The sequence below is a fragment of the Acomys minous genome (genome assembly GCF_964271855.1).
Source record: "Acomys minous genome assembly, chromosome: 11".
NCBI classification, from domain to species: domain Eukaryota; kingdom Metazoa; phylum Chordata; class Mammalia; order Rodentia; family Muridae; genus Acomys; species Acomys minous.
Window position 1 is genome coordinate 48434148 of NC_140492.1, and position 25471 is coordinate 48459618.

The following is a 25471-nucleotide window of genomic DNA, read 5'->3' on the forward strand; positions in this document are numbered from 1 at the left end:
TATTAGATCACATTATAGAGGGTTGTGAGCCACCGTGTGGTTGCTGGGAATTGAACTCAGGACCTCTGGCCCCTGGTATTTTTAATATAATGTGGCAACACTGGACATCGGGCTGGGCCTCCCCCACAGGCCCACTCCATCTAGTTCTGATTGCTCTAGTACTTATTAAAGTTTGCTTAGTGGGTTTTATAAGTATAAAAGAAACATAAAAATTTACCAGAGGCTTTTTAAGGTTTTTGTTTGTTTGTTTGTTTTCTTTCTTATTTTCTTGTGAAACAAGGTCTCCCTGTTGCTCAATCTGGTCTTCAACTTGAGTGTGGCCCAGGCTGGTCTCCAATCCTGCCTCCCTACTGCTGGTTTTGTGGACACGTGCTATCGTGCCCTGCCTGTTTTATTAGTTTTTAAGCGTACAGGTCAGTGACATTGAGTACATTCATACTGGTGAACAACCATCCCCCCGCAGAACACCATCCTCTTCCCAAACTGAAATTCCCATCAAAGAAATAGCAACCCCTGCCTCTCAAGACTTCGCCACAGGCAATAGTCGTTAATTGCCGCCAGAGGACGCAAAGCGCTCGGGCTGCTCTGGAGGTGGGATTCCGAGGGCCGGAGTCGGGAGCGCGCGTCGGGCACGCGCCTGGCTGTCCCTCTCCCGACAGGGGTCTCGCGGGACGCGCGTGCGCGGTTCCGAGAGAGGGTGCCGCGATGGAGGGCGCTCTGACTGCCCGCCAGGTAAGCGGCCTCGAGGGGCAGGGTCCCGAGAGGTGGCTTCGCCGGCGGTTTCTTCTGCATGGTTGTCTGAACCCGCTCCGATTGTGATAATTAATTCCTCCCTTCCCTTCCCTCCATACTCTTTGGCGTAATTCGGAAAGTTGTTGCCAAGGAAACGGTTTCCCGAGTCTCCGGCGAGCCTGCTCCTGGTTGAGCGACCGAGGGAACCCGAGTATTGAGTGCTTGAATTTGGTCCCCGAAATGCCCAGATGTCTCAGCCTCAGAGTCCAGTGAGTCTGGCTCCCTTGTAGTGATTTTAACTTGGTATTCTTCTTGCCAGCTTCCCATCACCAAGGGCCGTCGACGGTTATAAAGAGCTCACAAAGTTTAAATCCCCAGGTCCTCAATCAAGTTTTGGGGGTTCAACTAGTCTTGTCGTTTGTTTTCTCCCATATCTGACAAATGGGAAAAGTTGGTTATTAGTCTTTAGAGTAGAGAGCCTTTTGTTGCAGGGTTACTCGTGTTTCTCAACGGTATCCTCACTGCATCACGGTGGTTGTATGTAAAGTTTTTTGTTTTGTTTTTGCTTTTTCTTTTAGAGAAGCATTTTAGTGTACTGAAGGGTATGGTCTTAATAATTGTTGGATGAACAAATGAATGAATGCATTGTTTCAATTCACTCACAAAACATTATTATGAATAGGATCCTGGTGAACTCTTAACTATCAACTGTCAGGTGAGGTTGTTCATAGTAAAACAGTGAACCTGTTAGCCAAGTAACTGGGGGTGGGGTGGGGTGGGGGATTTTGTCCCTTCTGTGGCATTTAAGGAGACAGTGACCTTTTCAGTTTCACACAGTTTCTACAGAACTGATGATGCCACGCTCATACCTTAAGGGTGTGAAACGATGGGTCTGTTACTGATGTAATTGAGGTCTCTCTGGGAGGGCAGGGACGGCCTTCCCACAGTAAGGTGAAGAGCCGCTAGCCTGGCTGATCAGAGGGCCAAAGGAGCCCAGAGATCTGCTTGTCACCGATACCCCAAAGCTGGGGTAACAAACACGGCACCATGCTGGACATGTGTGTGTGTGTGTGTGTGTGTGTGTGTGTGTATGTATGTATGTATGTATGTATGTATGTATGTAGGGGGAGGACTGGGGGGGGGCGAGGAGGAAAGTCTGGGGTGAATTCATGTCCTTATGCTTGATGGCAAACACTTTCCCTACTGCGCTGGCCTCCCAGTACTGTTTAATTGGATTTTAACTTAAGAAGGCCGCTGTGTTCCCTCTGAGACCTGAAACCGGAAACCAGTGAACAAAGTTAAAGTTACATTGAAAACCTTCCTCAGGAGCTCAGAGTTGTATATGGCTAAACAAAGCCTTGGGTCCTATGGGTATATTTAGAACTCTGATGAGGATCAGGAGTGTCTGGCAGACCTGGTCTTAGAGAGTTAGTATATGCAGACATACGTGGTGAGCTTGCTTTATACTTCAGGTATCAGTGAAACTGTTCACTTCAGAGGGGCAACAGCCAGGCTATGATCCAAGATATGTAAAATGTACGGATGCAGCCATTCGTCAGCCAGGGCATCTCCACGCTAGTGTTAAGAGGGCTTCCTGAAGATCCAGCCAGTTGTGCAAACCCTTAGGGGCTGTCCTTTACCAGGCCATCTGGTTAAGGGAGAAAGCAGTAGTCCTCCAGAGAGCTCTAACGCCAGTGTTGCTGGCTGCTGTTCAGAAAGTGTCCAAATGCCTGCTGCTGCTGCTGCTTGCTCAGGTGGACCCTAGTTGCTTCTCCAAAAGGCAGAAGAAAGCCTCAGAGAGGAGTGCCCCTTGGCCAGTACTGTGGCCTCTGCTTAAGCAGTGAGGTCGGGGGTGGGCACGTGGGGTGGGGGAGGCCACGTCCTCTTGCAATAATTGTGCCACAAAGCCTAGATTTGGCTCAGTTGAGACCTCGCCTGTAAAGTCTGTATTTGATGGTGCCATGTCAACTTGGTAGAATCTGGAATACCAAAGAGACAAGCCTCTGGGCACCTAAAACACGGGCAGTAACATTTCGTGGGCATGGGTAACCAGGAAGAATTTAAATCAGGCACTATTTATTTATTTATTTACTTCTCATTCATTCATTCATTCATTCGTGTGCATGTGAGTGTGTGCGCATGCTCTTGCCATGTTGCATGGATATAAGTAAGAGGACCACTGGTCCAGTTACTTCTCTCCTTCCACTTCATGGGTTCTGTGTATTAAGCTGATGTCTGTTTTAAATTTTAATTTATTTATCGTTTATACAGTATTCTGCTTGCATGTATATACCTGCATCCAGAAGAGGGCATCAGATCTCATTGTAGATGGTTGTGAGTCACAATGTGGTTGCTGGGAATTGAACTCAGGACCTCAGGAAGAGCAGCCAGTGCTCTTAACCTCTGAGCCATCTCTCCAGCCCTAAGCTGAAGTCTTTAGGCCTAGCGATGAAGTGTCCTTACCTGCTGAACTAGCCACAACACAGGGCAGTGATTTTGATGGTCAAAGCCCAAGTGAAGCATGTCCAATAACCTTTGTTGTTTGTGTTGAGTAACTCCCCAAAGATCCTGAGTGGTACCTAGTTGACACTGACTAAAGCCATGAAGACTTGCTAGTGGGTGTGGTTTGGTAAGTGTTGAAATTAGTTCAGCACCTATGTAATGGAGACACAAAAATCAACATTTTTTTGTTTCTAAATGACAGAGCCACAGAGATTGCTTGGTGGTTAAGATCACTTGTTGCTCTCACAGAGGACCAGGGTTCAGTTCCTAGTGCCCGCATGGTAACTCACAAGTATCTGCAACCCAGTTTTGGGACATCTGAGGGCACCAGGCATGCATAGTACACAGACACACATGTAGACAAAGTGCCATATACATTAAACAAGCAAGCACTTAAAAATTGGAGAAACGGAGGCAGGTGTGGTGGCGCACACGTTTAATCCCAGCACTCAGGAGGCAGAGGCAGGCGAATAGCTGTGAGTCTACAAAGTGAGTCCAGGACAGCCAAGGCTACACAGAAAAGTCCTGTTTAAAAAAAAAAAAAAGAGAAGGAATAATATAAATAAACATAGCTGTAGCTTCTAACTAGGTCAAGCTATGGACTTTTGTTTATTTCTTCCTCCTCTACCCAAGTTTGACCATCCTTTGTCATTGTAGTAGAGATATTTCAGGTGAAGAATGCTGTCTTCACTCTGTCATGGTTGGTGAATCTCTTTCTCTAGAGAGCCACAAACAAGTATCATCAGGGTTCAGGCCTTCCATGGTTACTTCACAAGGTTTGAATACCCAAGCTTAAATTGAGTCCACTCACTCCTTTGACTCACTGTGTGCCCTGTGTGCTTTCTTCTGTAACCCCAAGGAATGGTCTTGCTATAGCAGGGGCAAACGCAACAGCAGGCAACACTGATGTTCACTGGGCCTGGGGAGTCATGATCTTTTTTTTTTTTTTTCTCTTTTCTTTTTTTCTAGACAGGGCTTCTCTGTGTAGCCTTTGCTATCCTGGACTCACTTTGTAGACCAGGCTGGCCTCGAACTCACAGCGATGCGCCTGCCTCTGCCTCCCGAGTCACAATCTCTTATTCCGCCTGCTGCCTGTATTCTTCCCCACTTTCCCTCTAATTACAGCTCTTCCACGCACAACCGCCAATGGTCACATTGCTTTCACAAATCACAGATCATTTCCCTGAGGCCTCCACACTGGAGCCTTGGGCCTGCTTGACACACAGGAGTTATTAATTTTAACATCACCAATTTTTATATATAAACCAGAGCTCCTTCACTAATCTATGAATGGGCTATGAGGTTTTCTGCTTTATTGTCATTAAGGACATCCTTGGTTTCACGTGCATATTAAGTTGCTGGGCTGTAGTGTATTCCTAACGTTAGATCCCACTGGCCTTTACGGATGTTTCTCCAAAGTGCTCAGACTCTCATTACATTGTATTTTAAATTGTTCACTTATTGTTCAACAATTTAAAATTAGTGTTAAATAGCAGACCATGGACCTCTGGAGGCTGAGAACTTTGTTGTTCTTATTTTTGTATTTCTAGTACCAGCTAAGCTACCTAACCAATGGCAGTGGCCAGAGGACATTTGTCACATGTATAAATGGTGAATGGTAGAGAGCAAAGCGTTAGTTCTTGTCCTTGGTGTGCACACATGTGTTTGTGGTGGATGCATATGTGTAAGGGTCAGGGTGGAGTGTCTTCCTCAATCACTTCCCACCTTACATTTTGATAAAGGTCTCTTATTGGACCTACAGCTGACCAATTCAACAAGATTTCCTTCCCGCTGAGCCCCCCAAGGTCCACCTGTTGCACTGTCCGCCCAACACCAGGCACATGCCTAACTTCCATGTGGGTGCTGGGGTGGGGAGAGGGGTGCTAAGCCTGGGTCCTTGTTCTTGTTCAGGAAGCACTTGGCCAACCAAGACATCGCCCCAGCCCTAATTTCCATCTTCTAAGTGTTTACATTTTTTCCTTGAGAAATTACTTTACTGGACGGGCAGGAGGGTTTAGTGGGTAGAGGTGCCCACCCCCAGGTCTAACCATGTGAGTTTGATCCTCAGAACGCATGCACATGATGGAAGGAGACCTCTGACCTCTGTCCTCTGACCTCCACTTGCACCTATGGTACACATCCCCCAAAGCCCAAGCATGCAAGTGCGTGCACACACACACATACACACACACACACACACACACACACACACACACTTTAAAATGTTTTTAAAGAGAAAGCTTAAAACATTTTTAAAGTAATTTGTATATTTGGAGCACATGTTTCTCTTAAAATGTCAGTTGTCAATAAGTAAAATTTGTTGGCGTTTATTTGCAGGTTGTAAATGAAGGGGATTCAAGCTTTACCACGGAGCTTCAGGAAGAGGCTGAGGAAAATTCTAACCCTGCTGTGGATGAGAATAATATAGTATCAGCCAAAAAACAGGGACCGAGCGCACATAACTGGAGTGGTGACTGGAGCTTTTGGGTAGTATCTTTTAATCCTAAATACAAATTCTCTTTAAGTCTACAACAGTTTATATAATCCTTTGTGATTTGCTTTGTAGATGTTGTGACTTCAGAGACCCAGTGACATTTCTCATTATTTTTCGTGTGGCCACTAGAAGGCGCTGTTGCCTGGTTGATGGTGTGCAATGGTCCGTTTCAGTTTTCCCATGAAAATACTGCCGCACAATTGGATTGTGCTTTAGTGTTATCAGCCGTATTGGCAAGAAGCTAACATTGCATAAACTATGGTTTTAAGTCTTACTGAGAAACAAGCTATTTTATGTAATTTTCATTTAAGGAATCAGTTCCTGTGGCAAACGCGGCGTAACAATACGTGCTCTGCAGTATGAAATGGCTAGAAAATGGGTTTTTAAGTTAGGAGCTTCTGATCCATTTTAAGTGTAACTCTGTTATCCTTCCAGTTTCCCCACATAAAAAGAGCCTGCGACTTCCCAGTAGGCGCATTGAGATTGTAGAGTGCTACAGAGGAACATGTCTGTCACCGCGTGAATGCTAACATTTGTTATTTTAATGGGCTCTTGCTAAAGCTAGCAGCTCCTATGAGGATTTTGGTTTTTGATTTGGTATAGAAGCATAATGCCTTACAGCCAGAAGTAGGGCGAACCTGATTTCCTGGGTGCTCTGTAGCATTGAGTGTAGACTAAAAAAAGGACATGGCATTAACAGGTTATTAGTACACAGGCTGTCATCCTCTTTGTAATTAGCAAGTCAGTGCATGGCTGTTACCAACTCATCTCATAGCGAGCAAGCTTTTACTTCCAACTAACACCATAAGGTTGTTTTTAATGTCTGCCTAGCCATAATGTAAGGAAAATATGTAATGGCTAAGAGACATATTAAGATAATAGAAACAAAAATCATGCCATTTATGTCAACTATATCATTCTTGGTCACTTATAAAATCTTTATGTCATTTAGAAACTTTTTTGAGAAGAGGTAGCATGGCCTCCTATTTGCTAGGCAGCTAGGGCTAGCCTTGGACTCCTGAGCCTTTTCTTTCTTTCTTTCTTTCTTTCTTTCTTTCTTTCTTTCTTTCTTTCTGTTATTTCTCTTTTCTTTGTTTTTCTCCCTTTTAATGAAAACAGATTTCCCCCTCACATAATACACCCTGATTGCGGTTGCCTCTCTCACTCCTCCCAGCTCCTCCCCACCCCCCCTCCCCTCATAATCAACCTTCTTTCTGTCTCTCATTAGAAAAGAACAGGCTTCTGAGGGATAATAATAAAATATAACAACCAGTAAGATGAAACAAAAACTATCACATTGAAGTTGGACATGACACATCATCAGAAGGAAAAGAGCCCACGAGAAAGCACAAAAATCAGAGAGTTACTTGTTCACATGCTCGGAAGTCACATTAAAAACACTAAACTGGAAGCCATAACAGAAAACCTGGTGCAGGCCGTGCCTATCTGCTCCAGACTCTGTGAGTTCATGCAAGCTTTGCTCGCGTTAATTTAGAAGGCCTTGTTTTCTTGATGGTCCTACATTCCCTCTGGTTCTTACATTCTTTCTGCCTCTTTTTCCCCTGGGGTTCCCTGACCTCTGAGGGGGGAAGATTTGATGGAGACATCCCATTTATGGTTAAGTGTTGCAAGGTTTCTCGCTGTTTGTGAAATGTCGGTCTAAGCCTTGTTTTTATAGCTTAAGTTAAGCATTGGGGAACCTTCGGAGCTCCAAGGGCTAACTGCGGAGTTGAGCAGCTGTGGGTGCTCTTTGATGACTTAAAGCAAGAAAAAGAGTAACAAGAGACAAGGGCAACGGAATAAGAGTTTAGAAATAAAGGGGAGCGCGCATGTGCGCTAGGATTCTGAGGGTGTCGGAGGGGCAGCAGAACCCGCTCCGTTACTATCTGAATAACACACGACATCTTGGGCCCAATTACTGGATTACGATCTTTATTTTTACAAGATGTCCAGATGATTTACATGTTTTAAAGATTGAAAAATACAGGTTGAAAGTATCAAAGGTCTTCATTGTCTCAGTTTAGGTCCCTAAGATAATTGCACACAGTTTTAGGAATTTTTTTAAATAAATTCACATGGGATGGACTTAAAGATCAGGATACTTTCTTGAGAGTTTTAGAGACCTTTCCTGAGGAACTTAGCCAAACACCAAAGCATTCCAAACAGAGAAACAAACAATAAAGATCCTTCACAGATCAACCAGTGTGCGGGTTGATCACCTGGAGTTTCTTCAGTAGCCTTTTGCCATATTTCAATCAGCTTGAGTAAGCTGACCAGATCACTGACAATGCAGAAACTGCTTAATAAGGATACATGGGGAGCATTGAGGAATGCCAGCAAACACGCATGCAGCACAGCCTCCTGGGCTGCCCAACTCAAAGGCCCACCGTGTGTGTAGAGGAAGGCATGGCTGGCTGGTTGCATCACTGTGTGGCCAGCCTCAAGTACACTAACACAGACCCACATGATGATAACTATGACGCGTCATCCATAGATGTGCATCTTACACCTGCATACGACTGGCATCAGGAAGTCACAGTTAAGTGAGCAATGTGTCGACCTGTGACATTCCGCGTTACTAGGTGATAGGAATTTTTAGCTTCCTATAATCTCCTGGAGCCACTCCAGTGTGGATAGTCTACATTTTTATTATTTTAAACAGCCCACTGGTGAGGAAACTCATTATGCAGCACACAACTGTGCCCTGACCAAGAGAAATGATGTTTAGGAAGTCTGGGAGAAAATTTATTTCCAGCCATTCCATCTGTTTCTACCATGGAATCCACTGTTGTTTTTTCTTTTCTTCATGCCTCTGGAGGTAAGGTCAGAATCGGTACACTACAGTCAGAAGGCAGAGTTCACAGAATTCAAACTCAACCCCAGGAAGTCCTGGTAACATATCAGGTGTGTCCTCATGAGACAAGAGACCTGGTACTTAACCAAAAGCAAGAATGTCAGGGCCATTTCAGACTCAAGAAACCCAGTCTCTTTAAAACTACAACTCTAAGAAGTTTGTTTTATTTATTTAAAATTTTTTTAGTAATGGAAGTATAACCCAAGCCCTAGGGCATGTTAGGTCCATGGTCTACCACTGAGCTCCACATCTTGATATTTCAAGAGCTACAGAAAACCAGTAATGCAGAACAATTCACCTGGGCAGCTGTTTTACAGTAGTGAACTTAGAGGGCAGTGTGATGCAATGGAGTGAATTAGATTGCAAATCAAACATTGGGAATAAAATAGTGTCTGCTCCGCTCCTGGTGGCTTTACTGTATGGAGATCCAGGATGTCGGACAGCCCACCTGACCTCAGTTGCATCACTTGCAAAACAGAGACTAAGACACTGCCTGATAACACTGGTGTGCCTGGGGTCAGGAAGGGCATGTGGTTAGATGGATGGGCTGTTTCTGTCTTTCTTCTCGTGAGGCTGCTTCAGTGCAAGGCATCATTATGAGCAAGTCTCCATAGTTGTTGGCAGTGAGAGCCGCAGCTTCAGTTTTCTACCTAACTCTTCCTATCAAAGCTAGGACTCGGCTATGTATTTATTTGCTTTTACAAATTGCAGTGTTTAATCTTAGAATCTGAGGACTTACTTCATTGTTGACTTTTATACCTCATAAAACCAAAAATGATAACTGATGAAATTGAAAATAAAGTTAATGGCAAATATTTATGCTTTTTGTCTTTTACCTGTTAGTAATAAGTACATGGCAAAAGGGAAAAAATAGTTTTATTTTTTTCTTACCAACTAAAATAATGATATATCCTATGTGGATTAAAATCCCAGAGGACAAGCAGAAGTCTCTGCAACAGGTCTGTTTGTTTAGTTGGCTCTCTTAGTGATGTGCAGTTAGCTATTAGTGGGAGTAGACATGGGCCTCTGGGATTTTGTGTTGTGTGTGTTTAGAAGATGACATAACTTACCTGGATTGCTAGGTGCAATAGTTCTTTGAATAAGGCGTTGATCATTGACCATGCTTTCTTTCTTTCTTTCTTTCTTTTTTTTTGACCATGCTTTCTTACTTTGCTATTTCATTAAGTTCCTCTTTGAAAATGTTTCTCAGCTATATAAACTGATTTCCTTAGTGACTGGTTTAATTGGCAATTTTATTTTAAAAGTGAACAAATTATAGTTTTCTGAAATTTGTAACTAAAATTAAAGTCTATATTTTTTTCAAATCATTGTAATTTTTAAAAACTTTAGTTAATACACATAGAACTGATATAAATTTTAGACATTTGAGTTAGAAAGTAATAGGAAAAATAGAGTAAGGAATTTTTTAAGGTGCTGAGAATTCAAATTAATCATTTTTCTATAAAACATTTAAGAATAAAACATATACATTTTGAAACACTATACTTAAATAGTAATTAGCATAGAGAAAAATTTAAACCAATCAATTGTATTCTTAATCGTCCAAGGAACCAGAAATCTTAGTTCTGTGCTTTGTCTCAGAGTTGTGACCACATTCACTTGTTCACTTTAGTCACAGCTCAGCTTTTCTACTTAAAAGTGGGGATAAAGCTTGCTGCAGGCCTGATGTATAGGCATATGTAGGGCTAATTAATTCTGTCCTATACACTTTGTCACAGAGGCCACTGAGGATGTACTCGGGCAGGCTTGGAGGAATGCTGCCTTGAGCTGTGTTGTCTTCCAGGGCAAGGGCAGCTCATATTTATTCAGACCTGTAGAGTCTATGCTGCATTTTACTACGACGACTTTTTAAAAAAAAGAATAAAGTTGTTTCTCAGATTCATTTTAAATTTTAATTCGATTTGAAAATATTTAGTTATATATATATATATATTATGCACTATTTTATAAATTGGGGTATCTTCTAACATTTTTTTAGATTTAACTCTTAAAAGAGTTAATATTTCTGGCAGTAGGAGGAGGGATTGTTTAACTTAAATGAACATTTAAATAAAACTATCTAGAAATACTGACTACAATGTTGTCAACTCTCTGCGTATGCACGCATGCCTGCGTGGTTTGGGTATAGGGATAGGTGTGTGGGGGCACACACCTGGGTATACAGATGCGAAGGCCAGAGGTTGATGCTGGGTAGCTTCCTAGGTTGTTTTCCGTCTTAGTATATGTTTTTCAATTCGAATTACATTCTTGAGATGTATTTATTTATTTATTTATTTTTTATTTATTTATTATTTTTTGGTCTTTCGAGACAGGCCTTCTCCATGTAGCCTTGGCTGTCTTAGGCTCACTTTGCAGACCAGGCTGGCCTCGAACTCACAGTGATCCGTCTGCCTCTGCCTCCGGAGTGCTGGGATTAAAGGCGTGCGCCACCATGCCCGGCCCTGCCAGAGCTCTTAACAGCTGAGTCATCTTTCTAGCCCAGATTTATTTTATTTATTTTGTTATGCATGCACATGTACAGGTGTGGGCCTGTGTGCGATGGGGTGTGTGGTTAAAGGATAAACTTGTGTGGATCTGCTCTGCATGGACCTGAGGATTAAACTCCGTCGTTAGACTCAGGCAAGTGTCTTTACCCCAACCACCTTCTGACCCTTTGCACTATTTTTTGACACAGGAAGCTCACTGTTTTTGTTAGACTACCCCAGGACCTGCCATTCTCTTCCCTTACCCCCTCCCCCCGCAAAGTTGGGGTTCCACATGTGTGCTGTTGTACCCGGCTTCTTATCTACAGATGCTGGGGGTCTGAAAGTGCTGTTGCTGGAACTGCGGCTTCCCCTCCGAGCCCTTTCCCAGGCCCGTGACAGATTATAATGCTTAATCTGGGGTTACGAAATAACACAGGAAGTACTTAAGGGCTGCAAGGAGGAATCAAGTGATTACTGCAGTTATAGACATGTGAGCTAATGCCAAGGCAGCCCTGACGTGGGATAGGAGACGGTGCCGTGAACTCACACGGGTTAGGATGGAGAACGCTTCATAAAGCCATGACTCTTGAAGAGTTCTATGAAGTGTTGGCAAGTAAAGAAAACCACCTACATTTTCAAACCAAAGACGAAGAAACGTGTCTAGCTAAAACGGGCTTAGGTGGGGGAGGGAGGGAGTTTGGGGGTTGAATATAATACTCTATTAGTGAGGAGAAGCAAATTTGACAAATGACATACCGGGGTTCCAAAACCTATAGAACACAGCTATGGAGCTCCGTGAGAGCGCTGCCTTACATGTGCCAGGCCTCAGATTTGCTACCCAGACCTGCAAATAAAACAAACAAAACAAACAAAAACAAACCTCAAAATAAACGAAAACGAACCTCAAATAAGGACTTAACCAAATTAGATAAAAAAAATATATATAAATGGGTAATAAAATTTCAAATGCCAGGCAAATTTGAAAAGCAGGACATCCAAGGGCTAAATGGAAAATACATGTTCATGAAGCACTGATGAAATGGTGCAGTGGACAGTTGAAGCTGAAGAAAGAGAAGTAGAAACACACACACACACACACACACACACACACACACACACACACTCACACACACATCTGTGTCATCACTGAGAGAGTGTGAAAGTAAACAGCTGCAGGTGTAAGGGAACACTGGGTGCATCCATGAGCATCGTGAAAGAGAGCAGCTTCAGACAAGGGGACACAGAGCCACCCTCTAGGCGTTTAGGGAGTTTTAGGAGATGGACGCGGAGAATGAGCAAGGGCAGAGAGCATGGTGGTGCTAGAGATGCGCAGTGATCACTTGAGTAGAAAGATCCAGTAAGTGATGGGATGCATGGCTCAAATCTTGGCAGAGGCTAACGCTGAAATTAATTTGTGAGACTTGAAGTACGGAGGGGATTTAGGTCTGTAGACTCAATTGGGAACATTTAAGGCAAGATATGACAGAAAAGAAAAATATGGGCCTTGAAGCTTAGAATCTCAGATTTGCAAGAACAGAAATTAGGAAAAGAGACAAATGTAGATGATGAGAGAAAAAAGAGAAACGTGTCCACAAAGGTAAGTGGAGGAAGTTTTCTAAGGTCGAGCGAGCACTGTTTTGGGTTAAGGGAAGAGCTCTGCCTGTTGCCCTTGAAGGTAGGGGTTGCTAAGGACAGTTGCTAAGAGTGCAGTTTGGGGCTGGAGGCGCTCGGCGTGGAGTGTGCACTGCTCCTGCCGAGGCTCTTAAGCTCAGTTCTCAGCATCCTTTCGTAGCCACCTGAAACTCCGGCTTCAGGGAAGTCACACTCATACTCCCTCCCATAAATAGGGGTGAGTCTTTTTTTTTTAATTCAATTTGGCTGGGTGTGGCGGCTCACACCTTTAAATCCCAGCACTTGGGAGGCAGAGGCAGGCTGTGAGTTAACAGGCCAGCCTGGTCTACATAGTAAGTCCCAGGAAAGTTGGGGCTACAAAGAGAAACCCTGCCTTATCCCCTACCCTGCAAAAGTACAATCTGATGGCAAAAACACGAGTGGCAGGCGGGCGTGGTGGTGCACTCCTTTAATCCCAGCACATGGGAGGCAGAGGCAGGCGGATCGCTGTGAGTTTGAGGCCAGCCTGCTTTACAAAGTGAATCTAGGACAGCCAGAGCTGTTACACAGATAAACCCTGTCTTGAAAAATCAAAAACCAAACCAAACCAAAAACCACAGCAAGGCAAGCATGAGTGGCACACTGGGTGTTAATTGTGGATCTGGTCTTCCAAAGAAATATAACACTGAGGGAGGGAAATTCCTAACTTATTGAACCTGTACCTCTCGAAGAATGACCATGTGACCACAAAAAAGATCTTTCAGGGGCTGAGAAAGGGAAAAATCAGTTTTCTCCACTGGAGTGTGACTGGGCATATCAGCCGCATTCCAGAGAGGCCCCGTGCTGTTGTGGGAATCCACCGGAGAGGACTACCCAGTCACAGGCTTAGGCTGATAGAGTCTTTATTAACCAGTCAGTGATGCACTGGGTGTTTGGAATCCTAGTGTAGCAAGGAGCCTTTCTAAGGATGAACTTTAAACACAAAAACTATGTTCTGTGTTGACACACTTCAGGTAACAAGAACACTTAGCTAGAAATAGGACTCCAGAAGCAAAAGAAGTAAGGTTAGTATAGTTAGAGATTTTTTTTTCCAGAAGTGTGGACTTAGATGGATCAGGCCTTTGTTTTTGTTTTGGCAAGTGGTGCTGTCTATGGGCTGAGTTTTATGGCCTGAATGGTACTTCCATCATGGTGTCAGTTGTGCTATAGTCTGGGGACTTGTTTAAAAAAATGGTCTCCATGTTTTTCTGTGCGCTTATTTTATTTTGTTTTCTTTTTCTTCTTTTCTTTTCTTTGTTTTGTTTTGATTTTCTTTTGGGGTTTTTGTTTGGTTTTTGAGAGAGAGAGAAGGAACATAGTGGGTAGGGAAGTGGAGATGATCTGGAAGGAGATGAGGAGGGAAAAGAATAAGATCAAAATACATTGTCTAAAAATATTAATAGCGAACCCCTGGCACTATTAGTGCCACTCAGCTATGCTTGCAAATGGGAACCTAGCAACCTAGCATAGCTGTCCTCTGAGAGGCTCCACCCAGCAGTGGATAGAGACAGAACCTGAGACTCAGAGCCAAACATTGGATGGAGTGCAGTGAGCCTTGGGGGAGAGTGGGGCGTGGGGTAGGGAGGATAGAAGGATCCGGAGGGGACAAGAACTCCACAAGAAGACCAACAGAGCCAACTAACTTGGTTCTGGGGGGGGGGCATTGAGGAAACTGAAACACCAACCAAGGAGCATGCATGGACTGGACCTAGACCCCTACATATATGTAACTGATGCTCAGCTTGATCTTCATGTGGGTCCCCTAGTAAGGGGAGCGGGGGCTGTCTCTGACGAGGACTCAGTTCCCCTTGGCGTGGCTACTTTACAAGACCACCATGGCAGAGGATGTGCGCAGTCCTGATGTGACTTGATGTGCTGGAGAGGGTTGGGGGTGGTAGGGGCTTTTCTGGGGTGTAGGGGACAGGAAGAGGGGGAAGGAGGAGGGAAGGGGCTATGATTGGGATGTAAAGTGAATAATAAACTAACTTTAAAAAACAATAAAAAATTAAATAGAAAAAATATTTTTGTTATGAACATGGCTAACAAATCATCTGTTAGTTTACTTTTTGTAGCTATAATGAGACCATCGACAAGACAATTTAGAAAAAGAAGGAAAAACAAAAAAAAGAAAAAGAAAGAGAAAAAAAGAAAAAGAAGAAAAAGAAAAGCATCTCTCAGTTCAGAGCTCTGGAGGGTCTGCAGGCAGAGGGGCTGCAGTTTGTGAGGTGCAGTGTAGCTGTCCAACTTGTCTCTGTGTCACTCTATGGCCAGGCAGGACGGAAGAGCAAATGAGGCCACACTTGTTTTGTAGGAAATCGACTGGCTTGTAATTAACCTACTTCCATGACAACAGTATCAGTACACTGGAGTGTCACCATCTCTCAGACACCACTGTAGGGGGGGGGAGGGAAGGGAGTTTGTTCAGTGCTGCTGGACAATGAACCCAAGTCGTCACACATACTAAGCTAATGCTGTGCCATGAAACTGTATCCCCAGTCTTGGAAATTAGCTTGCCTCTGTGTGTGTGTGTGTGTGTGTGTGTGTGTGCGCGCACACATATGTGGAATCTTATCTATATCCTAAGCAGGCCTAGAATTCATAAACATCCCAAGACTCCAACTTGTGGAGATCCCCCTGCCTCAGCCTCTAGTACCAGGATTTTAGGTGTGAGGTACCACTCCAGCCTGCATATATATAATTTGAGGTTCTGATTCAAACTATCATACCAACACGGCTGAGGGAATCTCCAAGCTTGCTGGTTTCACTGAGAAACTTTAAAATATCTAAAAACTCCATTGGTAGATGCTCTTTTTTTGAGTTAAGGAAGTTGCTTTGTATTCCTGCTTTGGAGGTAAAACAATTATTTGTTTTAATTACATGTAGACATTAAATTATGTCGAATATTAGCTCTATATCAAGTGAAATGACTTTATTTTTCTTTTTTAGCTGATCTCCTTGCTTAGCTTTTGCCTATTAAGCCAGCCGTGGGTCCCTGGTCAGGCTGTGTTGTTCTCTTTCATATTGCTGAAGGGAATTTGTTCCCATTGTAAGGACTTTTCATCCGTACCCCTGAGGATATTTTCTATCATTTTATGTCTTTGTAATATTTTTATCTAGTTTTGATATTAGAGTAATATACTTGCTTCACACAAGGAATCGAGATTCGCTCTTTTGTAACCTAATATTTGGAAAAGATTGTGCAGAACTGGAATTGAGGGTTTGGTTTGGTTTTGCTTTTTGTTGTTGTTATTTCGGTTTAGATTGTCCTTTTTCTTTTTGGTGTTTTGATTGTTTTCTTTTTTTGTTGCCCAAGACAAGGTTTCTCTGTGTAGCCTTGGCTGTCCTGGACTCATTCTGTAGACCAGGCTGGCCTCAAACTCACAGAGATCTACCTGCTTCTGCCTCCCCAGTGCTGGGATTATAGGCGTGTGCCACAGCACCTCACTTGGAATTGAATTTTTAAACATTCAAGATTTCCCCAATGAAACCATCTAGTCTTGGAGAATTCTGCCTTGAGAAGTTTGAAATTGTAATTTCAATTTCCTTGTAGGTTGTAGGCCAACTTTTTGTTTGTTTGTTTGTTTGTTTGTTTGTTTGTTTTGAGACAGGGTTTCTCTGTGTAGTCTTGGCTGTCCTGGACTCACTTTGTAGACCAGGCTGGCTTTGAACTCACAGTGGTCCGCCTGCCTCTGCCTCCCAAGTGCTGGGATTAAAGGCATGCGCCACCACTCCTGGCTTGGTTGTAGGCCAACTTAAATGAACTATTTTATACTGAGCAAGTTATAGCAGTTGGTATATTTTGAGGAGCCAATGTGCTCTTCCAAGGCAATACACTTACATGTGTAGGGCTATGCGGATTTTCCCTTATTTCCTTTGAGATCTGTAGTGTCTACAGTGTTATCCTCTGTTTCATTATTAATAATTAATGCATAGCCTGTCTTTTCTTCACAGTTTTGTAGAAAGTTTGCCTATTTGGTTGTTTTAAAATAATGAATCTCTTCCTCATTTATTTGTATTGTTATTGCATTTCAACTAAAGTGTATTTTTTCATTATATATATATATATACACATATACATATTAGTTTAAAAATGTATTTTTCTGCTGGGCTTGGTGGTGCACGCCTTTAATCCCAGCACTCAGGAGGCAGAGCCAGGTGGATCTCTGTGAGTTTGAGGCCAGCCTGATCTATAAAGTGAGTCTGGGATAGCCAAGGCTACACAGAGAAACTCTGTCTTGAAAAAAAATTCATAAAAAGTAAAAAATGTACTTTCCTCTTCTGAGTTCTCGAGCACGGCCTTTAGATTATGTCAGACCTTTGCTTTCTCCCGTTTTCATCCTAACCTCTGTTCTGTTGTCTGGTTACATTAATGCATAGAATGTAAGTGGACTGACAAGCAGACATTTTACTGTCTATTGCTTGTGTTTCATGTTGTTTTTGTTCCTTTACTCTCTATTTATTTATTTGTGTGTGTCAAACATTTTTAGGCTATTTTAATCTTGATTAAAAATATTTAAAGCCGGGCTTGGTGGCACATGCCTTTAATCCCAACACTCGGGAGGCTGAGGCAGGTGGATCGATGTGAGTTCCAGGCCAATCTGGTCTACAAAGCAAGTCCAGGACAACCAAGGCTACACAGAGAGACCCTGTCTTGAAAAAACCAAAAAACAAACAAACAAAAAAAAGCCAAAAAAGTAAAGATATACACATGTACGTGTGTGTGTGTGTGTGTGTGTGTGTGTGTGTGTGTGTGTGTGTGTGAGAGAGAGAGAGAGAGAGAGAGAGAGAGAGAGAGAGAGAGAGAGAGAGAGAGAGAGAGAGAGCGCTTGTATGTGGAGGCCGGAGGATGACCTGTGGGGAGTCTGTTCTCTCCTTCCATCGTTTGCTTCCAGGATCTTGAACTCAGGTCATCAGGCTTGGAAGCACGTAGGTTTACCCTCCCTCCCGTCCCCTTCCCCTCCCCTCCTGATGTGTTATTCTGTTGCTGTGACAACACCATGAACAAAAACAGCCTAGGGAGGGAGGAAAGGCTTTATTTGGCTTAGTCTTCCAGGTAACAGATCATCATGAAGGAAGCCAGGTCAGGAATTCAAGTAGGAACTCCAGGCAGAGACCGTCAAAGAACACTGCTGTCTTGCTCACCAGAACGTGCACAGCTGGCTTTCTTATCCACCACAGGGCCACCTCACAGACGTGCCCATAGCCCAGTCTGATGTAGGCAATTCCTCAGCTGAGCTTTCAGCTCAGGTGGCTCTGGGCTGTCAAGTTGACAGTTGAAGCTAGGACAGCCCCTGATCTATCTCATAGGCCCTTACGTTTGTTAAGCATGGTTTTCTCTAGCTCTCTGCAGGGTTCGGGATGCTTTCTTCGATGACTTAAGCTCTTAAATCCATTGCCTGGGGACCATCAAGGATTGTTTTTGTTGCCTGTTGGGTTTTTCTTTTCTGTTGCTTCCCGTGGTTTATATTTTTTGTTGCCAGTTGCATAATTCAAATGGTGTGTTAGTGATGCCGAGGGTTAGAGAGCATCTCTGGTGGGGTCCCAGGCTCCTGAGTCCTGCTACCAAGAATTCACTGGAGATATTTAGATTTATATTTAGCAAAATAAGAGAATTTATTAAGAAAGATGAACTTCGAAAGGAGGAGGCAAGCTGGAGAAGGCAAAAACATGCCATTTTACAAAGGATTCCTAGCTTTTCTGTGCATAATTTGTCTGTTGCATGTAATTCTACGTAGAACTTCATGTGGCCCATGTCCTATTACTGCCTTAACTCGCCACCCGGGGTGAGGTTTAGTATTAATATGAACCATGGATTGTTTTTGGATACTGTGGAGTGCCTCTGCACCTGTGTCAGTGGCCTGAGCCAGTCTGAGTTTGCCTCAGCTGGTGATGCCAGCCTTCCTCTTTGCCAAGTGCATCTTCCATATGCCAGTTTTGTAAGGCTTTACATAAAGCCTCGGGGCCTTGCTCTGCCCCACCCACCTGCCTCACTGGCATCTCTGGGTTCTGAGTGCTTTCTCTTTGCCCAGTGATTGTCACTGTTGATTTTGTTTGTTTACCTACGAACTTGCCCAGAGTAAATCTGGGTTTGCCCTATGGCATGTGGGAACAGCTATCTCTGCTGTGTTTATTACTGGTTTTCTTTTCTTTTTAAGGCTGACTTTCTAGGAGTTACTCTATATATTGACAAGTGATTACCAAATGCTTTGGTCAGAGACAAAGATCCTGAAAGGCCTTTCCTCCTACGGATAGATCTGTGTGTTCATTTGGTAATGTCAAAGTTCAAGCGCTTGTCATCTGTGCCAGCTTCTACAGAACCTCCCATCTGTCGTGTGTCTAGGCAGGAATGTGGAGGTAGCTCAGGCTCACTCTCTCCTGTCTGCTCCACATGGCTGCAGCTGTGTTTGGTAGGAGCACACAGACAGTGTAAGCCCACACAGTCTCCGTTCCCTCTAGATCCACGGCCAACACCCTTGCTGATCTGCCACGTGGCTTGATCCAGTTGGGACCATACCCTGAGACTGCCTAGATGACTTTAGGGTTTTCTCTTTTACTTCTAAACACAGCTTTTCTGCTTTCTCTATGCCAGCCCCTCCGCCTCTGTCAGCACAGCCCCTAGCTTCACGGCCTGGGCCGCATTCACCGAACCATCACAGTGATGGCCTTTGAGATGTTTGTGCTTCTTTCAGATAAGGACATAGTGTTGACAGAAAGTATGTGATTTTTAAGTTTCACTTTGAATGTGCTTTCTAAGCCATCATAAGTGTAAGTAAACAGAAGTCTTGTCTTTTTATTGTTTCAGATCTCGAGTTCCACCTACAAAGACAGGAATGAGGAGTACAAACAGCAGTTCACACACCTGCCTGAGTCAGAGAAGCTGATAGCAGGTACGGAGTGCTCCTCGGACACAGGCAGACGTGATGGATGACAGCGTGGAGAGCAATCTTAGGCCTTTGCGATAGACAGGGACTGCTTTGTAAGGAAAGCAGTGTCCTAACTAGGGGCTGGTGACGTCTGACCTATGAGATATTGCGGGCTAACTAAGAACTGCGTGCCCATGCTTCCTTCTGGTACTTCTGTATGTGGCCTTGTAAGGAACGTTTAGATTTGATGCTCATTATATAGTAAGTCCCCTGAGATAAATACACCTTTCGGCAAGTGTACTAGTAGAGCGATTTAATAATGTTCTAGAGATACATTTAGGAATAAGTCATTATTCATGTTATGGTTTAGGCTTTTCAGTCACAAATTTAGTCATTTTTGTTGCAGAAATGCTTTATTGTGTGTATTTGTGTTTGTACATATGTGTGTACATATGCGTACACATAAGTTTATACACACATACATTTACATACATGCATATGTGTGTGTGTGTGCACATGTGCACAGTGGCGTATAGGTGTGCGTGTTTGTGAAGGCCAATGTGGAATGTCTTCCAAGTCAATTCACCTTATGTTTGAGACTAGATCGCTCACTGAACCTGAAGCTCACCAACTGGCTACATTCCTCCTGTCTTCTTCCCCAGTCCTGAGATTCCAAGCATACCACCACCCTCGGTTTTGAATGTTTAAATTAAATTTAATTATTTTTATGTATTTAGATGTTTGCCTGCATGTGTATCTTGCCACATATGTGTACAGTGCCTTCTAAGGTCAGAAGAGGGCATCAGGCCCTTAAGACTGGAGTTCCAGATGGTTGTGAGCCACCATGTGGATGCCCGGAATTGAACCTGGGTCCTTTGGACGAGTAGCTGGTTCTCTTAATCACTGAGCTATTACTCTAGCCCTCACATCCAGACTTTTATATGGCTTCTGGGGGATGAAATCATGTCTTATGTATTTGGCTGGCCTCAAACTCAGTATGTATCTGAGGATGACCTGGAACTTTCTATGTAGAACAGCTGGCCTCAAACTTGGAGCTATCCTCCTGCCTCTACCTTCCAAGTACAGGTGTGATGATATCACCCTGCCTGGTGGTTTTTGCCTTTGTGAAATATATTAATTTCATTGTGTAGTGAAATATACTCATTGTAAGACTGAAAAGCCATCTAGGAAAATGCAGAGAAGAGAATGACTTTTCTATTTGTGTAATTTGGCTTTCCCCCCTTTCTTTCTCTCTTTCTTCCTTCCTTCCTTCCTTCTTTTCTTTCTTTTTTCTTTTATACATTTTTCAGTGTGTGTGTGTGTGTTTTCAAAAGTTACCTATTCGTCTTTTTCTGACTGGTACAGCAAACATGTTTAATGTGGACATTTTAGAAACTGACATAAAGGGGAGGATGGCTGCTCAGGGAACTTTCTGAGGCGTTAGCATGGTTCTGTATGGTATTTTGGCAGTGGTCACATGACTGTTCATTGCCCACATCTTTGTTGAAGAACTTTGTTGCTTAAAAATTTTTAAAAAATAACCAAGGTATCATAGCCATCCCAGGATAGAACGCTAATCCTTTGAAACTAATTGTGTCTGAAATGAGTACCGTGATTCCAGTCAAGAGCGGATTGATACATAGCTGCCCTTTGATACTTCAGGAGATTGGACCCAGGAAGAACCCTCAGGTACCAGGGTCCTTGGATGCTCCAGTTCTTGTGTAGAATAGGACAGATCATGTTTACGTGGAACCCGAGCACATTCTGGCATAGACTTTAAATCATGTCTGGATTACTATTTGGCTCACAATGTAAACAGTACGTGAGTGTCTATGCATTGTTTAGGGAATAGTGACCTGACAAAAGTTTGTGCGTGCTCAGGACAGATGCAGTTCTTTGTAAAAGAAACATTTAAGCACGCTTTAGTGACTTGCTCTGAGGAGCAGAAGCCCTGGCTGTGGAGGGCTGACTCTGCTTGCCTAGTCCCTGTCTCGGTCTGCTGAGTCGCTAGCAGCAGGGACTGTGTCCAGAGCCCAGAGCCCAGGTCTCTGTGTCCTAAACAGCCCTCTCCCTGGAGCAGCAACAGCTCAAGCCCAGCCAAGGTGGAGCATGCTATTGTTATAGTGCTGACAGTGCCTCAAGAAAAGGAACCCGGGCAACAACCTGAAGCAGCTCCTGTTCAAAGTCAGGATATCTTAGGCAACAAAATAACCGTGAATTGGGATAACAACCCCAAGAATCAAATAAATACCCACGAGTCCATATTGCTATGAGTAAATGCTTGAATAACTAAACAATTAAGGAGGAGCAACAGTCTTCCAGAACCTTAAGCGTGTTTAGGTAATCTATATCCTTGCTAAAATTTCAAATTTCAGATGTTTAGGGGCTGGAGAGATGATGGCTCCGTTGGTGAGGCGTCTGCTGAACAAGCACAAGGACCTGATTCTGGGCCCAGGAGTCCATCCAAGAGCCACCTGTGGGGATGCTGTCCTATGACCCCAGCGATGGGGTGAGGTGACAGGCCAGGCAGTGAAGCTCATGGCCAGTTATCCTAGAGTGAACTTCAGGTTCAGTGAGAGACTGTGTCTCAAAACATGAAATGGCCCAGTGGTGAAGAGCACTGTCTGCTCTCCCAGAGGACCAGGGTTCAGTTCCCAGCACCCAAATAGCAGCTTACAGCTGCCTGTAGCTCCAGTTCCAGGGGACCTGATGTACATAAAACTAAAAACTGAAAAATACCAATAAATAAAAAATAAAATAAGAAAATACAGGGGCTGGAAATTGAAGTTATAAATGGTTGTGAGCTCCTTTGTGGGTGCTGGGACAGCAAGTATTCTTAACCACTGAGCCAGCTCCCCAGCCTCATACTCCTTAGGGTTTTGTTTTTTAAGAAAGGGTTTCTTTGTGTAGCCCTGGCTGTCCTGGAACTCATTAGTCCCTCTGCAGACCAGGCTGTTCTTGAACTCAGAGATCCACCCTTCAGAACACCCCCCCACACTGCCTGGCTCTCCTCAGGTCTAGTAGTCAGAAATCTATCCAGTCTGCTCAGGGGGTTTCACAGATAGTTGTAGTCAACGCTGAGGTAACGGGCAGCCCAAAGTACACCATGGAAAAGCTTAACTTCTCCTTCCTTGGTAAAGGTATTTTAACCTTGAGATGATTTGGGTCTGAGCAGCAGGGCTAGGCTGCTGTGAGAAGACTGCCTATGGAAGGAATAAGAGCCATGTGACCTATGGCTGTGAAGGAAGGATAGACTTATTAAGCAGTGGAGAGGCCTCCCTCTGGGGTGTATACCTCTGCTTGCCCAAGAGCACTCTTCCCTGTGTGAGGAGGAGGAAAGGCTGATGGACCTGCCTTTGCTGAGCAGAGGGAAGGCACGTATAGAGATGGAGGCTCTATTCACTGGTTTTATTCATTCTTATGATGGTTTATTCACTGACATCTTCTTCTTGTCTTCTCAAACAGTAGAAAATCTTTCTCCCTGCTCATGTGCCTCCCCACCCCACCCCAGCACTGTTTGAATTTAATTGATTAAATGGCTTCTTTGTTATCTTGAAAGAAGTTTGGAGAAGGGGAGGAAGAAACACATGTCTAATGTCCCTTCCAATTCTATACATTGCTTTTTTTTTTTTAAAGTAATGGTATTCTTACTTTTAAATTTGTTTACTCCTTTAAAAAGATTGTCTGTGAGACTGTTCTTTTGCTTGGTGATGTCATTGCTCAAAACTTACTTCTTGGATTCTCTAATTATCTAAGTGAACAAGGTACAAACAGAATAATGTTATATTGAGGATATAGAATCCAGTACAAAATCTCTTGTCAACTCAGAATAACTCTCTACAAAGGCAGAATAATAATAATAAAAACAGCAAACTATTATTGATTAAACATCAACTAGAATGTGAGCCAGCCACTGAGGTACACATCTGCAAGTCTAGCATTTGGAGGCAGAGGATACCAAGTTTCAGGCCAGCCATGCTCCACATGAGATCATCACCAACCCAAGCTACATGGAGACCCTGTCTTAAAACAACAACAACAACAACAACAACAACAACAACAAAGCAAAACATGCAAATGAGAACAAAACTCAGACTGTGGTGTGTGCCATCACAAGAACTCACAGTCTGGCAGATGCAATTGGCTAGAAACTGCTTCTTAAGGATGGGTGCTGAGGAGGCCTTCAGTGGGGGAGTGCTTGCCTCATGGCTCCCATCCCCAGCACCACATAACCTGGGTGTGGTCACCCAAGCTAGTAATTCCAGAACTGGTGGCAGCAGAGAAAATGCTTTAAGAAAAGCCAAAGGTGGCTGGAAAGATGGCTCAGAGGTTAAGAGCACTGGCTGCTCTTCCAGAGGTCTTGAGTTCAACTCCCAGCAACCACATGGTGGCTCAAAGAAAAACCAAAGGTGTGTTGGTCTCCCCTTCTGCCCACGGCCTCAAACTCAGAGATCCACCTGCCTCTGCCTTCTGGGTGCTGGGATTAAAGGCGTGCACCACCTGACAGCGTTTATCGTAAAGTCTTTAAAAAGTTCCTTTATGCAATTTTAAAATTAGCAGTTAACAGAACCACTAGACAGAAATTCCTTATATCTTGTATTGTCAGTAGTTCGGCACCATGGTCTGCATCAGGCACGCAGAGGTGTTAATCTTAGAGGCATGATAGTAGTGTTGGTTAGTGTTGCACACTTGACATAAACTAGGGTCACCTGGGAAGAGAGACCCTTAACAGAAGAATTGTCTCCCATCAAACTGCCCTGTGGGCGTGTCTGTGGCGCATTGTCTTGATTCTTGGTTGATTGACAGGGCTTTGCTCACTGTGGGCAGTTCTAACCCTAGCCAGGTGGTCTTGGGTTGTGTAAGAAAACAAGCCTAGCAAGCCCTGGGAAGCAAACCAGTATGCAGTGTTCTTCCATGGTTTCTGCTCCAGATCCTACTGTGACTTCCCTCGCAGATGCTAGACTGACGGAGAAGTGTAAACCAAACAAACCCTTTCCTCTTCCCAGTTTCTTTGGGACATAGTGTTTATCACAACAACAGAAGCAAACTAGACCCGTTGCCTTTGTTTCTTTTTCAGTTGCTAAGGCAAAATGCCCCGTCAAAAGCAATTTAGAGAATTAATTTGCAGGTTGCAGGTTCTAATCCATCCATCATAGGATGGTTACATCACAGCCACAATTAGGAACAAGAGGAACACATGTGTTCTCGCTTGCACTCAGTACGCGTGCTCTACTCTTACACAGGCTAGAACTGGGACCCAGGGAATATTGCTACCCACAATGGGCTAGTCTTCTCACCTTAATTAATGTAATCACGATGGTCTCCCAAGATGTGCCCACAGGCCAATCAAATTTAGACAGTCTCTCATTGACACTCCTAGGTAATCCTAAAGTATGTCAAGTTGACACTTGAAGCATGGTCTCCTTATCTATCCCTCACTGGCCTAAAACTCAGTATGTGGGTCAAGCTGGCCTCAAACTCACAGCGACCTGTCTGCCCCTGCCTCTGGAGTGCTCTGATTTTAGCTCTTCAACGTACGGTGTGTTTTTCTACCATGGGGCTTTGTGAGTACTGGTTCATCATAATTCTGCCATCTCTTTATTGATCTTTGGATTCTTTTTTTAAAGATCACTTATTCAGGAAAATCATCCCTGACAATGCTTCTCCATACCTTCCCCCTTAAATGCAAAACAGTTCTTGTTACGTGTTTTTGTAGTTTTCTCAATGGTCATTATCACGCTTATCTTTGTTGATGGTTAGTCTTCATTGTCAACTTGATTGGATTTGGCATCACCTAGGAGACACACCTCTGGGTGCATCTGTGAGGATGGAAACCCCTGAGTGTGGGTAACACCCCATTCCCTGAGCTGGGGCCTGTGCTGAACCAGAA

At 43.7% G+C, this 25471-nt stretch overlaps 1 protein-coding gene across 2 annotated transcripts in view; it reads left to right on the forward strand.

The window, feature by feature from the left end:
- Nucleotides 1–602: 602 nt before the first annotated feature.
- GRAMD1C (GRAM domain containing 1C) overlaps nucleotides 603–25471 on the forward strand; it is a 73527-nt gene continuing 48658 nt past the window's right edge. Inside the window, exons 1-3 of one of the 2 annotated variants that reach the window (XM_084801716.1) lie at nucleotides 603–732; nucleotides 5572–5721; nucleotides 19521–19605. In XM_084801716.1, coding sequence (XP_084657842.1) covers nucleotides 706–732; nucleotides 5572–5721; nucleotides 19521–19605 — 262 coding nt within the window. In that variant the 5' untranslated portion in view covers nucleotides 603–705. Of the gene's footprint in view, nucleotides 733–797; nucleotides 1002–5571; nucleotides 5722–19520; nucleotides 19606–25471 lie in introns of those variants that run through there. The other variant, XM_084801717.1, reaches the window with a different exon arrangement.